Source organism: Diabrotica virgifera, chromosome 1, assembly GCF_917563875.1.
Source record: "Diabrotica virgifera virgifera chromosome 1, PGI_DIABVI_V3a".
Classification (NCBI taxonomy): Eukaryota; Metazoa; Arthropoda; class Insecta; order Coleoptera; family Chrysomelidae; genus Diabrotica; species Diabrotica virgifera.
In genome coordinates, this window is record NC_065443.1 from 271,661,010 (window position 1) to 271,683,934 (window position 22,925).

The following is a 22,925-nucleotide window of genomic DNA, read 5'->3' on the forward strand; positions in this document are numbered from 1 at the left end:
TATCTAATTGCTCTTTTTTGTAATTTGAAAATAACATCGAATTGGGCAGCTGTACCAGAACCCCAAAAAGAAGACCATAACGAAGATGTGACTCGAACAAAGAAAAATATGTTATTTTGGAAGATGCTAAATTGAGTTTATTCGAAACAGATCTTATAGCATAGCAAGCTGAGGATAGTTTCTTCCTTAACAAATCGATATGGTGGGACCATTTAAGGTTGCTGTCTAAAAAAATACCAAGAAATTTCACAGAATCAACGGTACTGATCTGGCTGTTATTAAGAGCTAAGGGTTGAAGGACTCCTTTATAAGACAATGCTACTGTTTTATCTACGTTAAACGAGAGTAAATTAGAGTCAGACCAGGTTTTTATTGTAAGTAGATCAGAAGTTATAGTAGCATGAAGAGTTGCAATATTTGAGTTGCTCCAAGTGATACTGGTATCATCAGCAAAAAGAAAGATTTTTCCATCGATTTTTAAACTAGTGATGTCATTAATAAAGATAAGGAAAAGTAGAGGACCCAATACTGAACCTTGAGGTACCCCACATACAATGTTTTTGAGACTAGAGTCTGTATCATTTGCTCTAACCAGTTGTTTCCTATCATCCAAGTAAGATTGGAACCAATCTAAAGAAATACCTCGAATTCCGTAGAAATTTAGTTTTCTTATCAAAATGTTATGATTTACACAATCAAAAGCTTTGGCGTAGTCACAAAAAACGGTGGCAGTGTGAAGATTATTGTTCAGTGCTTGATAAAACTCATGTAGTACAGAAAAGATGGCATCAGTGGTGCATTTATTATTTAAAAAGCCGAACTGATTTTGTGATAAAATGTTGTTTTCAACTAGAAAGGACATAAGTCGGGCTTTTATGAGTCTCTCAATAATTTTGGAGAGTACCGGTAGTAGTGCAATAGGTCTATAATTGCAGGTATTAGATATTTCACCACCCTTATGAAGAGGAATAATGATGGCTGTCTTCAGGCACTCTGGAAATTTACCTTTCTCAAAGGAATCATTAATTAGTGAGATGAGGACGTCTAACACATTTTCTGGGAGATTAGAAAAAATTTTTATCGATAGACCATCAGTACTACAGGAGGATTTGCTTTTGATACTATTGATTGTTTGGATCAGTTCAGATTTATCGACTGGTTTTATAAAGAATGAATTCGAGACCTTTCTTGAATTAGGGAGATAAGCAATGGGATCTTGTTTTGACAAAATAGTTGATGTAATATTTTTACTCACATTAACAAAGTATTCATTTATATTTTCAGGGTCTGGAAGGGAAATTATTTTAGCAGTGTGGGTTTTATTTCGAAGATCGTTTATTATGGACCAAGTTTCTTTTGCAACACTTTTTGAGCTTCCCAAACGGTTATGGTAGTAGTCTTTTTTAGCTGATTTTATAAGTTTAAGATAGGTTGCCCTGTACTTGGTGATATATTCAGTGATAGAAACGTTGGTAGTAAATTTCCTGATATAGAGAAGAGAACGCATATTCTTGGAAGATATTCGGATACCTTTAGTAGTCCAGGGTTTGCGATGTTTTGGCTTAATTGCAATTAAAGGAAATGCTTTATTGAAGATACGGACAAGCTTATCCAAAAAAGTACTGAAATTATTATCCACGTACATAGCAGGAAAGCGCCACTCAGAGGTTAAGCATAAATTTTGGAAATTACGAAAGTTCGTATATTAAAACCGAATATTAAACTTCGTATAAACTGCTTCATGATGAGATAGTCCAGCATTAATAATTGTAGAGTGGACATCAAGGGGTGAAAAATCTGAGACAGTATAATCAATTATGGTAGATGAAGTTTTTGTAATCCTTGTAGGAGAATCAACGTGCATTATTAGACCATACGATTCAAATATGTTGACCAAGGATATTTGTGTAGCACTAGCAGCAGCATAATCAATGTTAAAGTCCCCGCATAAAATTTTTCTACTTTTATGGGGCAGGTCATCTAACAAATTTAGCAGGTTCTGAAAAAATAGTTCCACGGAAGAGTTAGGTGATCTATAAATGCAAATAATATAAAGATTAAGATTCTTATTGTAAATTAACGAAAACTCAAAGAAGGCTTCACTTAGCAGAAAGTCATATTTTGTTACCGAAGAAAAATCATTGCTCGTAGATAGAATTAGGGTGCCTCCGTAAGCTGAGCTTGGACGATCATACCTAGCAATTGTGGTGTATTTTTCTACAAAAAAAGGCTCGTTGACTTCAAGTCAGTGCTCTGAAATCCTAATTCCTCTAGGAACAAAAATTTCGTTCAATTCTCTATTAGGTAATATAAACCATAACATCATTAAATGAACAAAAAAATAATTTTTTAATTAAAATGATTGACGCAAAAGACGAATGCATTATAATTTATTAAACTCAAAATACATTGTACTGCCGTCAGAAAATAGAAAAAAAAGTTTATTTGCAAAATAAACATTGCTTTTGGCTAAAATGAAATGTTCAAACTGTCAAGAGACATGTAGTGGGCTCTTTGAGATTTAACTTAAGCGAAAATCAATGTTTATTTGTGATAAACGTTTTTTTCTATTTTCTGACAGCAGTAAAATGTACTTTGAGTTACATAAATTTTATACATTCTTCTTTTTGAGTCAATTAATTTAATTTAAAAATTATTTTTTTGGCCACTCTATATAAATAATGATGTTAATGTTTATATTACTGAATATATATTTGAACAACTGTCCAAATGAGCTACCACACGACCCTTATTATCCCTTTTTTGTCTGGTGTTCCTTTTTGTCCCATACTTGAAGTAAAAAGGGACTGCGAAAATGCAAAAAGGTTGAATATTTTACTCGAATTTTAAAATAGTTTAAGGTTTTTACATGATAAAAACAATAGTTGATTAGACAAAATTCAAAAATTTATTTTTGCCACGTTCTTCCACGTCTTGTTTCACTAACTGCATCAGGATAAGTGTGACAACACAACAATTAAACAAGACAACTCAGTAAATTGTGCCATCGCCTGACGTGACTTCAAAAATCTTATAACAAATATTTCATAACAATATAAATATAGCCTTACCACCTCCTCCTAAGTGCCTTCTCTATTGAGTTTGGTGATAAATATTGGCGATAAAGTCTTACAACAATCTTATAATACAAACTAAAACTAATTTTTTTACGAAACGAAAAAAAAATTATTATTTATTCTGGAATCTGTACTGGAATCAAACATCATCTATCCGGACAGAGGCAGGGGAATCCGACGATATAACAATCAAACGTGGGATCCGTCAGGGATGTATACTATCCCCACTGCTGCCTAACATCTACTCCGAGGAAATCTTTCAAGAAGCAGTGGATGGTGTTGAAGCCGGAAGTCGAATTAACGGAGAATGTATCAATAGAGAGATATCGCAAAGGCTAACGTTAATACCGTGTAAAGACGTAAATAAGGGATAACGGTCTATTTCAACACAGACATCCAGAGAGTTATCGCAAATGTTCTGCGGCGGGGTTTAACGTTTAAAATCAATGTTTTGATCAGTTTTCTGCTAATAACTCAAAAAGTTTTCATTTTATCAGAACAACTTTGCTTAACAAAAATGTACCTTTTGAAAAAATAAACAAAACCGTTTTTTCTAATTTTCTTTAGGACTAATAGCAATCGAGCTATACTTTATTATATGGTAGCTATTCTTCGTCAAATGCTAAATATTGTAGTTTCAAAGTCAAAAGACTAATCATGTAAGTTAGCGGTGTTTTTAGTCATTAGCCTTATTCATTCTTCTTTATTTATGTATTATTATTAGATTCTATAAGTTTGACTGGCTTAGAATAAATAGTTTTTATAAAACTGGAGTTAAAAACGAATAAGGAATTTTTTAAATTTGGCAAAAAAATGCCATTATTTTCAGAATAGAGCTATTAGCATCAGATACGAAAAAATGTTTAAATATGAAATTGTAAGATATTTTTAATTTCCAAGAAATTGGTTTGACAAAATCTTTTCTACTGCAAAAATTGAGTGAATCGTAAATGAGTATAATATCGAAAAACATTGATTTTTCGATATAAGACTTAAAATTTTCGATAGCAAATAAATCGAAAACTATTAATTTTATCAAAAAAATGTATAGAACATTTTTTGCTTAGAATGAATCTTTTCATAAAATTTGGCGGTCAAAATATAATAAAAAATTTCCACTCTCACATAATATACATTTTGATCCTTGGACTATCCACTACTTATTCTCAAATTTTCAAGCAAATAGATGTAAAAATTGCGAGGTGAAAAGCTTTGGTTCTTGTACTACAGTGCTATGTTGGTTAAAAAATTCTAAAAAAAAACTTTGAACGATTCTCGCTATCCAGAAAATGTTTATAATATTGGTATATTATTTCTGGTGGAAATATCAATAATTTTGCAACTTGGTAAAACTTGACAAATACCGTGGTCAAATATTACCAACAATTACCAATTACAAATATTTACAGGAATTTACAATTAGTTTAAACAAAAGTTTGTACTGGATAAAACTGATATGCGAAGTTAACTAACATAACAAGAAATAAGAGCAACAAAATCTTATTTTTTCCTTAAGTGCTGTCTCTACCGCTTTTAGTGTTGTTTTGTTGTGAATATTCTGTTTCATCTAAGTACCAGTTTATTTTTTTTTTGAGATATCCATTAAATTAATGATTTGATGGATTTTATCCTTCCCTTACTCTATCTTTTCTCCTTCGTAAGGATAAATGGCGTCATGTAATTTATTTGACCAATTCTATTTGATCTGTGCGTGTTTTTTGCTTGGAAAATGAGTGACCAGTCATATTTTTTACGTTACCTTCAACTATCATTCAATCTGTTTTCTCTTCTTCTAGTTATATGTTCAAAATATCTTAGTATATTTTTTTATCTTTTTATGTTTTTAGAATCAATGGGAAAATCCCAATGGTTGGCTGTATACCATAGTTTAAAAAACTCATACAGAAGTAAAAACTTCAAATTGTATTCTGGTATAAAATCGTTTATTAAAAACTATGGTGTATTCCACGAATATACGACTGTTTTTGATTATCGCGATAACGAATATTTTAGTGTGCAACACAAGAAGAACGAAATTATTTTGCTCTAATAACTACTCCAATAAATATTATTACATACATATTTTGCACAGTAAAATATTCGTTGTCGCGATAATTCAAGAGGGTCTTATATTCGTAGAATGGGGTATATCTAAAAAGTCATCTAAATGGATTGCAAAACGTTTTCGTTCTAATTCAGAACATCTTCAGTGCATTCTGCAGAGTAGTTTGAAATTAGCACACTATTTAAAGTGGTAACCACATAATATATGGTTTACATATTATAATATATTAATAGAATATATTGACTACAAGTCGCTGTTGTTAGATATAACAGATGTTGTTAGATATATATGCCTAAAGGACAACATGTTCGAAAATGCTAGGTACTTGCCAGTTCAATCGGCAATGGGCACATACCAACTCAGTTTTGCAATCCAGTTGGATGACTTTTAGATAGTTTTTAATAAACGATTTTATACCAGAATACAATTTGAAGTATTTACTTCTGTATGAGTTTTTTATGTTTATCTTTGAATGTAGAGTTTACAGGGTGTCCCGAAAAGATTGTCATAAACTACACACCACATTCTGGGGTCAAAAATAGTTAGATTGAACCTAACTTACCTTTGTACAAATGTGCTCATAAAAAAGTTACAGCCCTTTGAAGTTACAAAATGGAAATCGATTTTTTTGAATATATCGAAAACTATTAGGGATTTTTTACTGAAAACGGACATGTGTCTTTCTTATAGCAGGAACATTTTAAAACAAAATTATAATGACATTTGTCCACCCCATAAAAATTTTATGGGGGTTTTGTTCCCTTAAACCCCTTAAACTTTTATGTACGTTCCAATTCATTATTGTGGTGCCATTAGTTAAACACAACGTTTTTTAAAGCTTTTTTGCCACTTAATATTTTTTCGATAAGTAAGATTTTATCGAGATGCGGCTTCTTTTTTAATATATTTACATAAAAAATGTTTGTTCCTTTAAACCCCAAATGTTTGTGTACGTTCCAATTAAACTATTTTTGTGGTACCATTAGTTAAACAGAGTGTTTAACTTTTTCGCCTCTTAGTCTTTTTATGATAAGTCGCCTTTTATCGAGATGTGGTTCTTTTTCAAAATATACCTAAAAATATAAATTATAAATAAATTTTCAGATTATTAACAGGTTCTACCAATATACAAATATGTGGTGGATTCGACAAATATTCAAAATATCTCGATAACCACTGGCTTATCGGTGTTGTGTGTTTAAAGTGTTACAAAAGTTTGGGGGGTTTAAAGGAACAAAATTCCCATAAAATTTTTATGGGGTTCACAAATTTCATTTTTTTAAGATGTTGCTACCATAAGACTGACACTTTTCCATTTTCAATCAAAAATCTCTAAGAGTTTTCATAATATGAAAAAATTTCGATTTTTCTTTTGTAACTTCAAAGGGCTGTAACTTTTTTTGTGTGCACTATTGTATATTGGTAAGTGAGGTTCAATCAACCTATTTTTTAGCCCAGAATCTGTGGTATAGTTTATGACCAATCTTTTCGGGACACCAGGTATAACTTAATATTAGTGATACCATTTACAGTCGGAAAAATGAAAGAATACCCATGAACGAACATATAAAACACGCTCTATTTCCTGTCACCGTGTCACACAAAAAATTGGCCAGCGCAAGTACATGTAATAATTATTATTACATGTAGTTGCGCTGGGCAATTTTCTTTGTCACCGTGTCACAAAGAAAATTGCCCAGCGCAAGTACATGTAATAATAATTATTACATGTACTTGCGCTGGCCAATTTTTTGTGTGACACGGTGACAGGAAATAGAGCGTGTTTTATATGTTCGTTCATGGGTATTCTTTCGTTTTTACTACTGTATGTATTATTTATCTTATGAATGCTATATATAATAACAAAGAGTAATCTTGTGATTTTTGCCATGTCGGTGTTCAATGTCAATGATATGACTACTCCCACATATTCGCGCATCGATATTTTTTATACATTATTGTTTTTTATAATATTATATAAATATCTTTAGGTGTCTGTTGTTGCGATTTAATTATAAAAATATATTTAACCAGAATGTGGTAATTGAATAACAATACATGAGTTCTGAAGTACCTAGATAAAATAATTTCTATAACTTAAGATAACAATAGGATATTTCACAGAATCATTTGAGATAAATGCAATATTAGTTTGGAAGGGTAAATCTACTAATACTATGTACATAAGTTTTGAAATCGGTGAGGAAAAATAACTATTTTAATGTTATACCAAATAACAGCATACATCCCATATAAGGAATTTCTTAGTTGCTAGCCAATAACTTTGGTTGGATAAGCTAATACGCCCTTTGGTCCCTTGTTTGTGTTAAGACAGACAAATAAACGTAAAGACCAATAAACCGATAAATGTATAAGGCACAAAGGCCCAGAAGACATTGTGAGGTGCGATCTTGGTCAAGAGAGAGAGGAGGATGCCCGTATAAGTTACTTCAAAAAGTATCTGAAGAAGTTTGACGCGTCAACAATTTAAAAAAAAAAATATTTTCGACCCAAATGAGGATATCAGCAAAGAAGCTTGGTTGAAAGACTTAATTTGGGTTTCCTGATGTTTGGCTAATTTTTGCTAAATAAATTTGTAGAAAATTTCTGTTAATTTTATTAAATTAAAAAAACAACATAGTCCTGTCGCCAGGGGGGGTACAACGGCCTCTTAATTCAGATGGACTTACCCAAGTTTTTTTTTTATATATTTTGACCCGTAGAATACGAATTTTTTGGGTAACAGTTGATCCGGATGTCGATAAGATTGTTATAGACAAAGAACTTGAGGAATTACATAACAGCGATTTCTCGCAAAAGAAAACATCTTTTTGTATTTTTTGGGTCATTTTAAGCAAAAAATATTCCTACAAGTTTTTTCGTAGAATGCATAGTTGTCGAGATAACCGCGGTTGAACTTTCAAAAAATCGAAAAATTGCAATTTATAAACCCGAATAACTTTTGATTAAAAAATAAAGTAGCAATTCTGCTTACCGCATTTGAAAGTTTAAGTCAAATTATATCGGTTTTGATTATTTGCATTGCTAAAAATTAATTTTTTTATTGTTAAACTAATCTATAAACATAGTGTTTCCCGTGCCTAATACATACGTTTTAACGCATGCTACGTAGAAATTGCCTCGCTTGCACTTGTAGCTACTCTACCTAATCGTTCGATTTTAAATGAGAAATCATAGAAAACATCACTCACATACTAGGTGTTTATAGCTTAGTTTAACAATAAAATAATAAATTTTTAGCAATGCAAATAATCAAAACCGATATAATTTGACTTAAACTTTCAAATGCGGTAAGCAGAATTGCTACTTTATTTTTTAATCAAAAGTTATTAGGGTTCAAAAATTACAATTTTTCGATTTTTTGAAAGTTCAACCGCGGTTATCTCGAAAACTATGCATTCTACGAAAAAACTTGTAGGAATATTTTTTGCTTAAAATGACCCAAAAAATACAAAAAGATGTTTTGTTTTGCGAGAAATCGCTGTTATGTAATTCCTCAAGTTCTTTGTCTATAACAATCTTATTGACATCCGGATCAACTGTTACCCAAAAAATTCGTATTCTGCGGGTCAAAATATATAAAAAACTTGGGTAAGTCCATCTGAATTAAGGAGGCCGTTGTACCCCCCTGGCGACAGGACTAACAGCCACATTTCTAATTTTCAAAGGAATAAAGATCCAATCCTTATATTACTGGTGTCACTGGGTGAATCCAGAAATTATTATTTTTATCACCTTGATACCGTATTTATTTATAGATTTCTTGTGTTCTGCAAAATTTATGAAAGTAGTGAATGGTCAGTGTGCAACTCGAGCTGTCAAATACTCAAATATTGATAAATTAACACAAGGTACATCAAACAAGAAGGACATTTTTGCATGTAACTATATTTACCTGTTTTCACTGAAAACACTAATAACCGTTCTCAGACAGGGCTGATAAAAAATCGATAATTTCTGTTATTCGGTCACAGAGTTAATGTAATGTAATTTTGGGAATATATTGTTTCTTGGTTCGGCATATGTTTTGATTTCTTGGTATATCTAGTCTCATAATCCGGTTTTAGAGAACATTTTATACTTAAAAAGATAAAATCTAGCGTTTAAAATATTCATACATCTGGCATATATGAAGTATCCGTTATCAGTAAAAATACATATAAATAAAATCTTAAGTTCACAGAGACTGCCATAATTATATCTTAAGCCAAGAAGTTAATTTTAATTATGAAAATAATTTTAGTAGTTTTGGTGATTGTAGCTGCAGCTACAGCATCTACGGACGAAGAAAAATGGAGACAATTTAAGGTATGCATTTATTCTTGTTTCTATCCTTCTTCTTTTTCTTTAGCCCACATCATTTGCATATTTGCTTCCACTTCTGGACAAACGTCTCCCCATGAGTTCTCCATTCTTCTCTGTTTTGTGCTATTTGGTGCCAGAGAAAGAGGGAGAGAGAGAGAGAGAGAGAAAGAGAAAGAGAAAGAGAGAGACCTCAGAGGTAAAAAAGTCAAGGAAAGACAAAAGCTTTTCTGAAGTACCGATCAGACAAAACAAGCGTTTGAGGAATAAAACAGATTAAGAACTGAACAACATGCACTTCTAGTAAGAACGGATACACTGGAAACGCTTGTCAAAAGAAATACAAGAAAAATAATTAGAATACAATAGACCCGCATTCATATGTTCAACTAGAAGGATGCATAGGGCTGAGTAAGACTTAAAGATGTAATCTCTCTCTCTCTCTCTCTCTCTCTCTCTCTCTCTCTCTCTCTTTGTCTTTCCCCATTACTGAGGATCGTGATTTCTTCCAATATTCCTAGCAATGTTTTTTCCATTGGTCTCTATCTTTAGCTGCTCTAAGAGCTTCGCAGAATGAGTTTTCAGCTGAATTCTTTATTTGGTCGGACCATATAGTTGGTGATCGTCCTATTGATCTTCTCCCCGGAACGTTTCCAGAGACAATTAATCTCTCCAAACTGTCGTCACCTCTGCGGACCACGTGACCAAAGAATTGCAGTATTTGTTGCAGACATATTGTGGATAGCCTTTTTTAACCTTGAGTTGGTTTAGAATGGAAAGGTTTGTCATATGAGCTGTCCAAGGTATGCGCAGCATTCTTCTCCAGCACAACATCTCAAAGGCATCAATTCTTTGGCGCTCGCATGCGCGAAGTGTCCAAGTCTCTACTCCTTATAGAAAAATTGAGAATACAAAGGCATTAACCAGTCTCAAATTGATATTTTGAGAGATAGATCTGTCTTTCCAAACTTCAGTTAGGCGACTCATCGCAATTTTTGCCATACCAATGCGTCTCCAAACTTCGGCTTCACAGTTACCATCTTTAGTTATACTAGACCCGAGATAGACAAAGGTGTTTACTATCTGGTATTCTTGTAACCTGTTAGTCAGTTGAATAGTGTCGAATCTGTCCACCACCATTTTTTTTGTCTTTGCTTTATTGATTTTTAGACCAACTTTATTACTTTCGTATTCAACTCATCGCAGGAGATCAAACATTTCTTGCTCATTTGCTGCTATAAGTGCAGTGTCATCAGCAAATCTTAAATTGGAGATTTTCCTACCAGCTACTGTTACTCCACCGGCCCATCTTTCTAAAACCATCCTCATGACATGTTCACCATACATAATTGATGGATTCGACCGTTACTTGATGGAAGTTCATTTTATCTCACAATAAAACACTGAAAACTTTTGTTTTCTATACTTCCAAAAAATTTATTATTTACAACTATGTGACTACAGCGGTTTCGGCAGAGTGCCTTTCTCAAGTGATATAATTTACAATGTGTTTGCCTTTTTAAGTCTCTAACTGAAGAGGTTGAGGAGTGGGGAGCTGTTTGTCTCGAGAATTTCCATAGATTCTAAAAAAGATAGCTTCAGGCCTTTACTTTGGATATGCAGAATTTGAAACTCTTCATTGAAAGAATGATTATGATCTAGAAGGTGAAGTGCGTATGTAGAAGTGTCTGTTTTTCTATTGTTGAAAGCCCTTTTGTGTTCTGCTATCCGTTTGTCAAAAGTTCTGCCAGTTTGACCAATGTACGTTTTCGGACAGTCACCACAAGTTAGTTTGTACACACCACTCTGTAGTTGCTTTCTCTTTCGGCTTTTATTGTTCTTAATATATTTGCTTAAGTTGTTGTTAGTTCTGAAAGCTGGTATTATTAAAAAGGCAAACACATTGTAAATTATATCACTTGACAAAAGCACTCTGCCGAAACAGCTGTAGTCACATAGTTGTAAATAATAAATTTTGTGGAAGTATAGAAAACAAAAGTTTTCAGTGTTTTATTGTGAGATTCACCATAAATGTTAAATAAGGCAGGTGACAACACGCATCTTTGACTAACACCTCTCTCGGTCTTGAATTGGTTTGAGAACTTATGATCTAGTCGTACTGTCGCTATATTGGACTGGTACAGATTTTTAATAAGTGTCACCAGGTGCATTGGTGCGCCCATTTATATTAAAATTGATCACAGATTTATCAAGCTTACACAATCAAATGCCTTGGTAGTCAACCAAGCATATAATCATAAATACTTGAAATTCTCTAGACTTTTCAATGAGTTGTCTCAGGTTCAGGATTTGTTCCCTTGTACCTTTACCCTTTACAAACCCCGCATTTCGTGAAGTATTTGGTAATGTAGATAGGTTTTTAATCTGTTTTTGATGATGTGTAACAAGATTTTACTAGCACGTGTTATTAGTGACAGTGTGCGGTAGTTTTCACATCTGGTGGCAGTTCATTTTTTGTGTAGCGTGATATAAATTGAGGTACACCAATCACATGGCCATTTTCCAGAATTCCAAACAGCGATACAGATAGAATGGATAATATGTGTAATCCTTTGTCTCCTAGTAACTGTAGTATTTCACATGGTATTGAATCAATGCCTGGGGATTTATTTTTCTTTAGTGATTTAATTGCATCTTTGACTTTAGCGAGTGAGACATTAGTTTCTCTAGGGCAGTCAGAGGGCCAGATTTTCTGCTGATATCTCGTTATTTTTATATAGCTCGCCACAGTACTTTCGCACTGTTTCCAATATTTCGTCAGTATCCGTCTTTACATTACCTTCCTTATCTATTGCAGATCACATTTGAGGTTGTTAAAGATGTAATATACAGTGAGCACGTAAAGGTTGGAATAAATTCATTTTCTCAACAATGGACTATTTTGGAAAAAAATCCTGAAACAGGTCAATTTTTATTTTTAAATTACGACCTTTTGGTATATACATTATACTAGTGACGTTACCCATCTGGGCGTGATGACGTCATCGATATTTTTTTTTAATGAAAATAGGGATTGTGTGATAGCTCATTTGAAAAGTAATTTAATTGTCTATTCAGTAATATAAACATTAACATAATTATTTATACAGGGTGCCCAAAAAATTTTTTTTTTAATTAAATTTGTTGACATAGAAAGAAGAATGTATGTAATTTATTTAATTCAAAATACATTTTACTGCTCTCAGAAAACAGGAAAAAATGTTTATTTGGCAAATAAATGTATTTTGCTTAAATTCAATATTAAAGCAGCCACCCACCAGCTCCGTGAGAGTTTGAGCATTTAATTTAAGCAAAATACATTTATTTGCAAAATAAGCATGTTTCTCTATTTTCTGAGAGTAGTAAAATGTATTTTGAATTAAATAAATTACGTACATTCTTCTTTTTATGTCAATAAATTTAATCAAAAAAAAAAAGAATGTGTGTGTACTATGTACGCACGTAAGAAGATACTCTTCTATTATATAATAGGTAATTTAAACGAAGTAAATATACTTAAAAGGTTATTTGTATTTTATTTAAAAATCAAACTAACTTTCTTATCTACCACTTTCAAAAAAATTTTATTAAAACAACCAAAAATAAAAAAAATATATGAATCTCCGGGGAATTGAACCCGCAACCTTCCAATCTCAGTGCTAGCGCATTTCTAACTACTCCATCGAGGCACTAGAAATAGACAAGTAAGTTTCGGTTATAATTACACAACACGGCGACATATAGTGTAAAAATGTTATGCTTACATAATATTTTATTAATCCAAAAACACAAGAATTATAATAAATAATACATTTCCTAAAACCACTAATATATTCTTTTAATGACTTATTTGCACGGTTACAGATACATACATACCTACCTTGAATGATTAGCAATGAACTACATACTGTCAGTGTGCGCAGGCGCGCGGTAAATGTACAATTTTACCCTCAATCGATTCGCCGCTAAAGAAGAATATCTTCAAAAATTTTTGGGACACCCCGTATAAATAAATATGTTAATGTTTAAATTACTGAATAGAGAATTGAATTACTTTTCAAGTAAGCTATCACACGACCCCTATTCTCATTTAAAAAAATCATCGATGACGTCATCACGCCCAGATGAGTGACGTCACTAGTACGGTGTATATGCCAAAAAGTCGTAATTTAAAAATAAAAATTGAGATGTTTCGAGATTTTTTTCCAAAATCGTCCATTCTCGAGAAAATTAATTTATTCCAATCTTTACGTGCTCACTGTATAACGAATATCTGAGAACCCCGGCAAAATCTTGAATACTTTCATTTATTACTATTATTATTGTTATTAGGATTTTTAATACTGACATTGATTTGTTTACTCAACACACACACTACATACTACACTAGGTGTCTGATTTCAAAATAAACTGCACTGCCAATGGCCATTAGTATTTGTCAAGGCGTTAAGCTAAATAAAAAAATGACGTTTTTACAGTAGTGTCGCTAATATCTAAACACTACTACAGTCGGAAAAATGAAAGAATACCCATGAACGAACATATAAAACACGCTGTATTTTCCTGTCACCGTGTCACAAAGAAAATTGCCCAGCGCAAGTACATGTAATAATAATTATTACATGTACTTGCACTGGCCAATTCTTTGTGTGACACGGTGACAGGAAACTACAGCGTGTTTTATATGTTCGTTCATGGGTATTCTTTCATTTTTCCTACTGTACATAAAGACCACATTGTATACATCTAGTAAATAAACATTGTCATAAATAAATAAATCAGAAATTCCATTTTTTTAGATTACCCACAACAGAGTATATAACAATATTGAAGAGCATAAACATCGATTTGAAATCTTTAAGAAAAATCTGATTCGTATTAAAGAGCAAAACGAAAAATACGAAAAAGGGGAATCAACTTTTAACTTCGGAATCACTCAATTTGCAGACCTTACCGAAGAAGAGTTCCTTAGTCGTTTTAAACTCGCTGGTAGTTCTAAGTTAAGCAAAATTAATAGCAATGTCTCTTCTTCTAAAAGTAGAAGTAAAACCTCCGGTGGATCAGATGATTTGCCAGAACAATATGACTGGGTCCGCACTGGTGCAGTGACACCTGTAAGAGATGTTGCAGATTGTGGTGATTGCACAGCTGAAAGCGTGGTAAGTAATGTAGAGCTTTTTAATATGTATACCTATGTATTATTTCTGGTATTTTTTTAAATATAGAATTTAGAGAACGTGACTTTTCTATGTTAAATTCAAGGTTTATATTGATGATGACCATAGTCATGAAAATAACAAACGGGGAAGTGGTACAAGTACTTTAAAAAAAAAAGAAAGGAAAAACAGTTGGACCAAATGCTATTCCTGGGGAAGTGTAAAGGACATAAGGAGCGACAGGAACGAGTTTTATAACGTGTCTATCTAATAGAATTACGGAAGTAAAAGAAATGCCAGATGAATGGAGAAGCAATATATTAGTACCTGTTTACAAACACAAGGGAAATATATGTCTAATTGTAGATTGTACTACAAGACCATAAAAATCCTTACCCACATCATGAAAATATGTAGTAATTAATAGACAGATAGGACAAGAAATTAAAATATCCGAAAATAAATTTGGCTTTATGCAAGGTCTATAAAAACAGAAAAAATTTTCATTGTAAAATAGCTTATGAACCAATTCAGGAATAAAGTCACAATTGGAAACTTAATCAGGACATATCAGTACTGGTCGGTATACATCATCTAAAGCTGTCTGTGGTAGCAGGTAGCACGTATGTTATCTAATACCGATTTGCTTAGTACGTCCTCACACTGAATAAACATGATTTAGACATTCACAATGTGTAAACAATAAAATTTTAAAACATAACTAGACCAGGTTGCATCTGTAAAAATATTAGTACATTTGGACGTTGAGAGATAACTCAAAATTTTTTACAGAAATTGCTTGAAAATAACTCAAATAATAATATTTGAGTTATCCTCCCTCTCAACAAGGTCCGGAATATTGCTTAAATAATCAAAATGTCAAAAAATTAAGGAAAAATTCGATTTTTTTCTTCGTTTTTTGATTATAACTTTAAAAATATTCATTTCCGAGAAAAGTTGTATTAACATAAAAGTTGTACAATTAAATTTTCTACAATATAGAATTGGTTGAAAATTTAAAAAATAGTCACCCTTGTTGCAAAATAGCAATAACTGCGAAAAAACCATACAAAAACAAGTATTCGCATTTTACGTTTTTCAACCATTTATGCTAAACTTAGGACCTTCATGTTTCACCCAGAAAAACTATATGATACAATAAAACAATACTGTAAATTTCGTTAAGATCGGTTCAACCAATTTTGCAAAATAAATTTTGAAATCCAGCTTTCGCAAAAAAATTCATTTTTTCAAAATGTTACAGGACTGAAAATAAAGCAGGTAGCAACATGAAATTTGTTTGCGTATATAAGTGTACTGTACCACGGCGTAAGGATTTTTTTAAATAAACCTTAATTATTGGTGCTACGCGCAGGACAGCGGATAGTTTGCTCTAATTGGGCATTCCAATGACCTTTGATAATGACTGATACATTCTAATTTTTATTACATTTCGACATAAATAAATAAATTTGTTTATTGCAAACTAAAAACACATACTCTATCTTTTGAAATAACACTTTTTATAGAAAAAATTTTCTTTGTTCATATATTTTAACTTAGAGAATAAAAGTTTATTATTTTTAAACATATGCAATTGTTTAAACAATATTTCACAAACAATAATAAAATTAGTTTGATTTTTGTGGAATTAAAATATTAAAATACAACAAAATATAGAGTAAGAAAATAATATGTTAGATAAAGATTGGAAGAATTTTGGTTGAAATCAACTTGTGTAAATCCAACGCCGCTGTCCTGCGCGTAGCACCAAAAATGAATGTTTATTTAAAAAATTTCCTGACGCCGTGGTAATTAATCGATTTTAATTTTGCAAATTGCAAATGAAAGGTACAGTACGCTTCTACAAGTAAAAAAAAATCAACTTGCTTTCTGCTGTATTTTCAGTCCTGCAACATTAAAAAAAAATGAATTTTTTTTGCGAAAGCTGGATTTCAAAATTTATTTTGCAAAAACTATTAAACCAATCTTAATGAAATTTACAGTGTTGTTTTACTATATCATATAGTTTTTCTGGATAAAATATGAAAGTGTAGCATACACGGTTGAAAAACGTAAAATGCTAATACTTGTTTTTTTATGTTTTTTTCGCAATTATTGCTATTTTGCAATAAGGCTGACTATTTTTTTTATTTTTAACCAATTCTATGTTGTAGGAATTTTAAGGATGCAACTTTTATGTCAGTACAACCTTTCTCAGAAATGAACAGTTTTAAAGTTATAATCAAAAAAGCAATAAAAAAATCAAATTTTTCCTTCATATTTTGATATTTTGATTATTTAAATAATGTTCCGGACCATTTTGAGTGGGAGGATAACTCAAATATAATTATTTGAGTTATTTTCAAGCAATTTCTGCAAAAAAATTTGAGTCACCTCTCAACGTCCATTTCAAAACAGATGCGCCCTGAACTAAACATCATTTCCAGATATTCCTTGTATGCATTCTATAGTGTGCAGAGTTAAAGCCCTGTTTTAACTCTGCTTTCAAAATTAGCATCATTATCTTTGGAAGCAGAGGCATCGGAAGCAATCGGAAGAACTGCGGGATCTGATCAACTACCGATCCAACGGGCATTATCATCGTTTTTTTTATAGAAAGAGAAACGTCTACTCTCCATTGAAGTTTATACATCATAATATCCAAACGCTGGTTTTAAAGGTTACGACTCGACATTTCATTTAAAGGTAACACCAGGAAAATAGACATTATGAAATTATGTCCCATTAGCCTATATCATACATGTAATAATGACCATCATAAAGATTTTCTGGTAAGCGTATTCTTATAAGCTTTTAACAAATATAAATTTGTATTTAAGGTAGCCGCAGTAGAAGGCGCTGAGTTTATAAAAACTGGAAATCTAATACAGCGAAGTCCCAAGCAGCTAGAAGACTGCATTCCTTTTAACCCAGATGAATGTTGGATATGTTATGAGAAGGTCCTTAATTACACCAGAGATTTTGGTATTATGACCGAGAAGGATTATCCTTGGAAATTTGAAAGTGAGGATTGTCAAATAGATAACATTACCACCACCGATCCGCTGATACAGATAATTGACTGGATATATGTTAGCGAGGGGGATGAGGTGGAATTACAACGTACACTTTATCTTGAAGGACCTGTAGTGGTTTCCATAGATGCAACCATTAATTATCAGCTATATGCAGATGGTAAGTAGTTGGTAAAATTAAACAGTTAAATTACATTTAAATTCTATTTTTTTTTTGTATTTACACCCTTGATTTCAGCCTAAATACATAATAATAATAGTTCATAACTAGATCTCGGGAAATATGCACTTAAAAACCCTAAAATATGCATGCAAATATGCACAAAAAACAGTTGAAATATGCACTAAAATAAGCTTTTATGCATTTAACGCATATAAAAAAGCAGTAATCCTTGTTTTCAAGGTATTTAATTATATATTTTAAGCCAATGGCCTTAGCTGTCGATAAATAAAAAAAAAATATTTTATAATAAAGTCACAAAAAATATTTATTGAAATTTCTATTACCTACATAATTATATTCATTTATTCTTTATATTTATTATCATCATTGTTTATAATATTATTAAAATTAAAACTATACATTATTAAATGTTTTTCCTAAATTTTCTACAGAAAAACTGAGCCGTATATCTGAAAATATATGTTTATACTCGGAAAAAATCACATTTGTCAAAAAAAAAATCACTTCAAAAGCGTGCGCTAAACAAGTAACCAATTTGAAAATTTAAATATTGTCCACCTTTGGTCATATATGGCGCAGCATCACTTAACAATATTAATTTTTTTTCACTAACAAAATGTGACTGCATATTGTAGATACCCATTCTTCTCCTTTATTCGTCATCTTATTGCCTTATAAATTGTAAAAGGCAGAGATTAAGGATGTCACCAGAAAGTGGTTCATTTCTCTTAAAAAATGTTTCTGTTTGAGGTAAAAAAAGTCTGAAAATATGCAATTTTAATAAATGCATATGCACTTACAAAATTTATCTAAAATATGCAAATATGCACTTAATATGCATTTTGCATATTTCCCGAGCTCTATTCATAACATATACAATCTACATTATATCGCCGGTCCGGAATAAGAATGTAACTGCAAAAAGTAAAATTTCTCAGGAGAGCAAAAAAACTGATTTTTAAAAATAATTAAAATAGGGTTTAAATGAGGAGTAATCGTCCAGGGATATCGGGGGTTGTGTGATAGCTCATTTGAAAGGTTATTTAATTCTCTATTCACTAATATAAACATTAACATAATTATTTATACAGGGTGTACAAAAATTTTTTTTTATTAAATTAACTTTGATTAAATTTGACAACTAGAAGAAATTTTTTTTGTACACCCTGTATAAATAATTATGGTAATGTTTATATTACTAGAGAATTAAATAACCTTTCAAGTGAGCTATCACGCAACCCCTACTCTTGTTTAAAAAAAATCATCGATTACGTCATCACGCCCAGATGGATGACGTCACTAGTATTATATATATGCCAAAAAGTTATAATTCAAAAATAAAAACCGACCTGTCTGAGGATTTCTCTTGAAATTTACCCATTCTCGAGATAATGAATTTAGGCAAACTCAAACGTCCTCACTTATACTACAGTGTCGCGCCCGCTTGATTAGCAATTAAAAAAACAAAGGGATTTTTGATATTTTATTGCAAAAAACTCTTCGGAATTTCATCAATCAATGTTTAAAGAATATCTACGTGCCTTGGCAACATTGAAATTTTTAGATAAATGTCCGATTTAGGGTTAAAAATGGCCGATTTCGCAATTTTCAAAATTTCCAATCGCTTATATAACAAAAACTATTAACTTAAGACAAAAATCACTAAAGACCTTTTCTATTTGAAATGATTCAAAAAACCTAAAAAAAAATTGTTCGATGCAAAAAGAATAATTTTAGGAAAAACCCTTAATCTTTCCCCTCGCCTGGTAAGGTCTTATGCTCTTCAGAATCGCCTGTCATTGTACACATTTCTTCTAAATGACTTACTCAAACACATACTTAAATTTAAACCTTACAGGAGAAAGTTTATTTTACCCCCTAAATTTGCACTTTTCGATTCACCTGGTAGATACACGTGCACCGCTGATGCCTGCCAGGTCATGGTTTTTAGCCTTGGTGTGCTATGAATTATCACTAGAAAAATTTCTAGCCCTACAGAACGACCGTTAGTCGGAGGGTTCACTAGGTCTTAGACTATTACCTCAAACAGCTATATCCATTTTTTCTTGCTTGCCTTTTTTTACTGTACAATTGAGGCATCTACATAGATAGTGAGTTTTATGTAAGGAACGCCTAAATAAATTATCTCGGAATGGCTTCCATGATTTTATAGATTTTGGTGAGGAAGGGTCTTCGAATGTGGCCGAGATTATGGTGGTATCTACATCGTTGTCAAGTTTTCCGGTTTTCTGAAACTCTAATGAACTTTCTAATATATCAAATGGAACACCCTATTAAGTCCTTAAGTAATAGGTACTGATTAAATTTATTGCTACAATTATTTTAAAAAAAATGTTAAAAAATACTAAAAATATTTTTTTTGCCCGGACATTTAAGATTTGTTTCTCATTAGAATCAAAACAAGTCTTTTGTAATTTTTCTCTTAAGTTGATCGTTTTCGAGTTCAAAACTGAAACAACCGAAAAATAACGATTTTTAAGGCTTAAAAACACAACTAAACAATATTATTTTTGAAAGGAAGTCCTTAGATTTAAGCTAAAACCTTCTTCTATCAGCTCCCCGTAAGAATTTTTGGCATGTTTGGCATTTTTTTAATTGTTAATGAAGCGCACATAAGAGAACGGGCGATCGGGCTGCGATAATAATTAAAAAACAATACCCAAATGCTTAAATCACTTCTTATCGGAAATTGATAAAATGAGGTTTGATCTTGAATGTAGTTATTTCGTATTTCCAAAAGTAATATTTTTATTTTTGTTTTTCAGCCTTAAAAATCGTCATTTTTTCGTAATTTTTTCTGTTTTAAATTACTTATAACTCGAAAATTTTTTTTAAATACATGTAGCAATAACTACCAAATTACGACATTTAGATATAATGAATATTCCATGAAAAATAGTCAGGTACTTCTTCAGGACTTGAAAAAGCAAAAAATATACAGGGCATTCCATTTGAAATATAAATTTCAGGAGATTTCCAGAAAAACGGAAGACTTGGCAACAATGTAAATATGTAGCATTATAATATCGCCGGTCATGAAGAAGAATGACGTAACTGCAAATTTGATCAATTTTTGTTTATTGCGTAATTAACCTCTAAAATACTGTGCACAAATAATACAAAAGCGACAGAACTGTAACTATTTGCTGAGCCACTACAGGGTAGCTGGGCAGTTATTGAAATACACGCCATTTTAGACCGTGTTTCAGAAGAATAATGACGCAACTGTAGATAGGGTTAAAAATGGGGGATTAAATTAAGATAATGAAATTCGAACCAATAATAGGGATGAAATTAAAAGCCATCATTGTAAGATTAAACGCCATACCGATGCTCCTGGACGGTTACTATTTATTTAGTCACTATTTTAGGGGTGTAGAGCTAGTTCGCGTTCGTAGTAGAATACTACACGTGCACTCTTGGTAACGCTAAATGAACTAGCAAATACTGGCCGTCTGATAATCTTAGGATCTTCTGACCAGAGACACATACAACGCCGATAAACGTTATCAAAAGGCAAATTACCAAAAATACACAAGGTCCTTCTCAGGACCCAACGACTAGAAAACTCGGACCGATGATCCGAATTTGTCACTTAAATGTAGAAGGCATAAGCTATTCAAATAGCCAGTACTTATCAAAATTTTTAAAAGATAACGACATCGATCTGGTCGCTTTACAGGAAACACACTGCGAAACGGAAGAACAACTGCGAAATGGGGGAAAAAATACCTGGCTTCGAACTACTGGGTGCCACGTACCATCGATCATATGGCACAGCAACGTATGTTAAACAAAACATAGAAAACGCCGTCCTTGTTTCTACGTGTACTAAGGATGAAGTTCATAATATTGTTGTAAAAGTTGGAAGCATCACCGTCACTAACACCTACAAACCAACAGCTATATCCTGGCCAGCTCAAGTCATTCACACACATCCTCACCCGTCAATATACGTGGGGGACTACAACAGTCACCATGAACAGTGGAAATATAAACAATGCAACAACAATGGGAACGCACTAGTAAAATGGGCGGAGGACGAACATCTCTTACTTAAGTTTGATGCTAAAGACCGACCTAAATTTATGTCAGCAGCATGGAAAAAGGGGTACAACCCTGATATATGTTTTGTCTCTACTAACAGGAGCGGGCAACCTCTATCAGTCTCACGAAAAGTAATGGACGACTTTCCACACAGTCAACACCGCCCAGTAATCATAGAGGCAGGAACCCAAATTCCTATAATCACATCCATCCCTCGCCCACGGTGGAATCTGAAGAAAACAAAGTGGAGTAGGTTTTCTACAGAACTGGACAAGACTCTAGGATGGATACCCCTTACCGGCAGAAATTACAAAAGATTCGCTGGAGCTGTATTAAGCACGGCCAAAAAGCATATACCAAGAGGCTGTCGAAAAGAATACATTCCCGGTTGGTCCCATAATAGTGAAGAACTGTGCCAAAATTTCCTTGAAAGTGGTGATCAAGAAATAGCAGATGAACTGCTCCATATCCTAGATACAGCGAAACAACAAAAATGGACCGAAACTGTAGAAAGTCTTAATTTTCAAACATCAAGCAGGCAAGCATGGACACTATTAAGAAAATTAGGAAGCGGAACTCCTATAACAAGGAACAAAGGAACAATTAACCCAAACACTATTGCCTCACATCTGGTATCAACATCTAGAGCACCGAAAGACAAGCCACATACAGCCAAGGTAAAACGAGAGCTCAAAATTTTAAAATTCCAATCTACAGACACCGAATACTCCCGCCCTTTCGCTTCCGAAAAAGTCACTATTGCTCTCAAGGACGTAAAGCCAGGTAAAGCCCCAGGTGTTGACAATATTCATCCCGAATTCTTAATTAACTGCGGCAAATATGCGAGAGAATGGATAACCCAATTTTCACGGACATTATGAAGACCGGTATCATACCACAGGAACTCAAACGCTCGAAGGTCATTGCCATATTAAAACCAGGGAAACCAAGTGATAACAACCCTAAGAATTACAGACCAATAGCCCTACTATCGGTTACGTTTAAGCTTCTAGA

General features: G+C 32.5%; 1 protein-coding gene across 2 annotated transcripts in view; it reads left to right on the forward strand.

Moving 5' to 3' along the window:
- The first annotated feature begins 9,304 nt into the window (after positions 1-9,304).
- Positions 9,305-22,925, forward strand: part of LOC114335563 (crustapain) — a 47,889-nt gene continuing 34,268 nt past the window's right edge. Inside the window, exons 1-3 of one of the 2 annotated variants that reach the window (XM_028285807.2) lie at positions 9,305-9,471; positions 14,265-14,624; positions 17,465-17,819. In XM_028285807.2, the coding sequence (XP_028141608.1) occupies positions 9,391-9,471; positions 14,265-14,624; positions 17,465-17,819 (796 nt within the window). In that variant the 5' untranslated portion in view covers positions 9,305-9,390. The remainder of the gene's footprint in view (positions 9,472-14,264; positions 14,625-17,464; positions 17,820-22,925) is intronic. The other variant, XM_050650483.1, reaches the window with a different exon arrangement.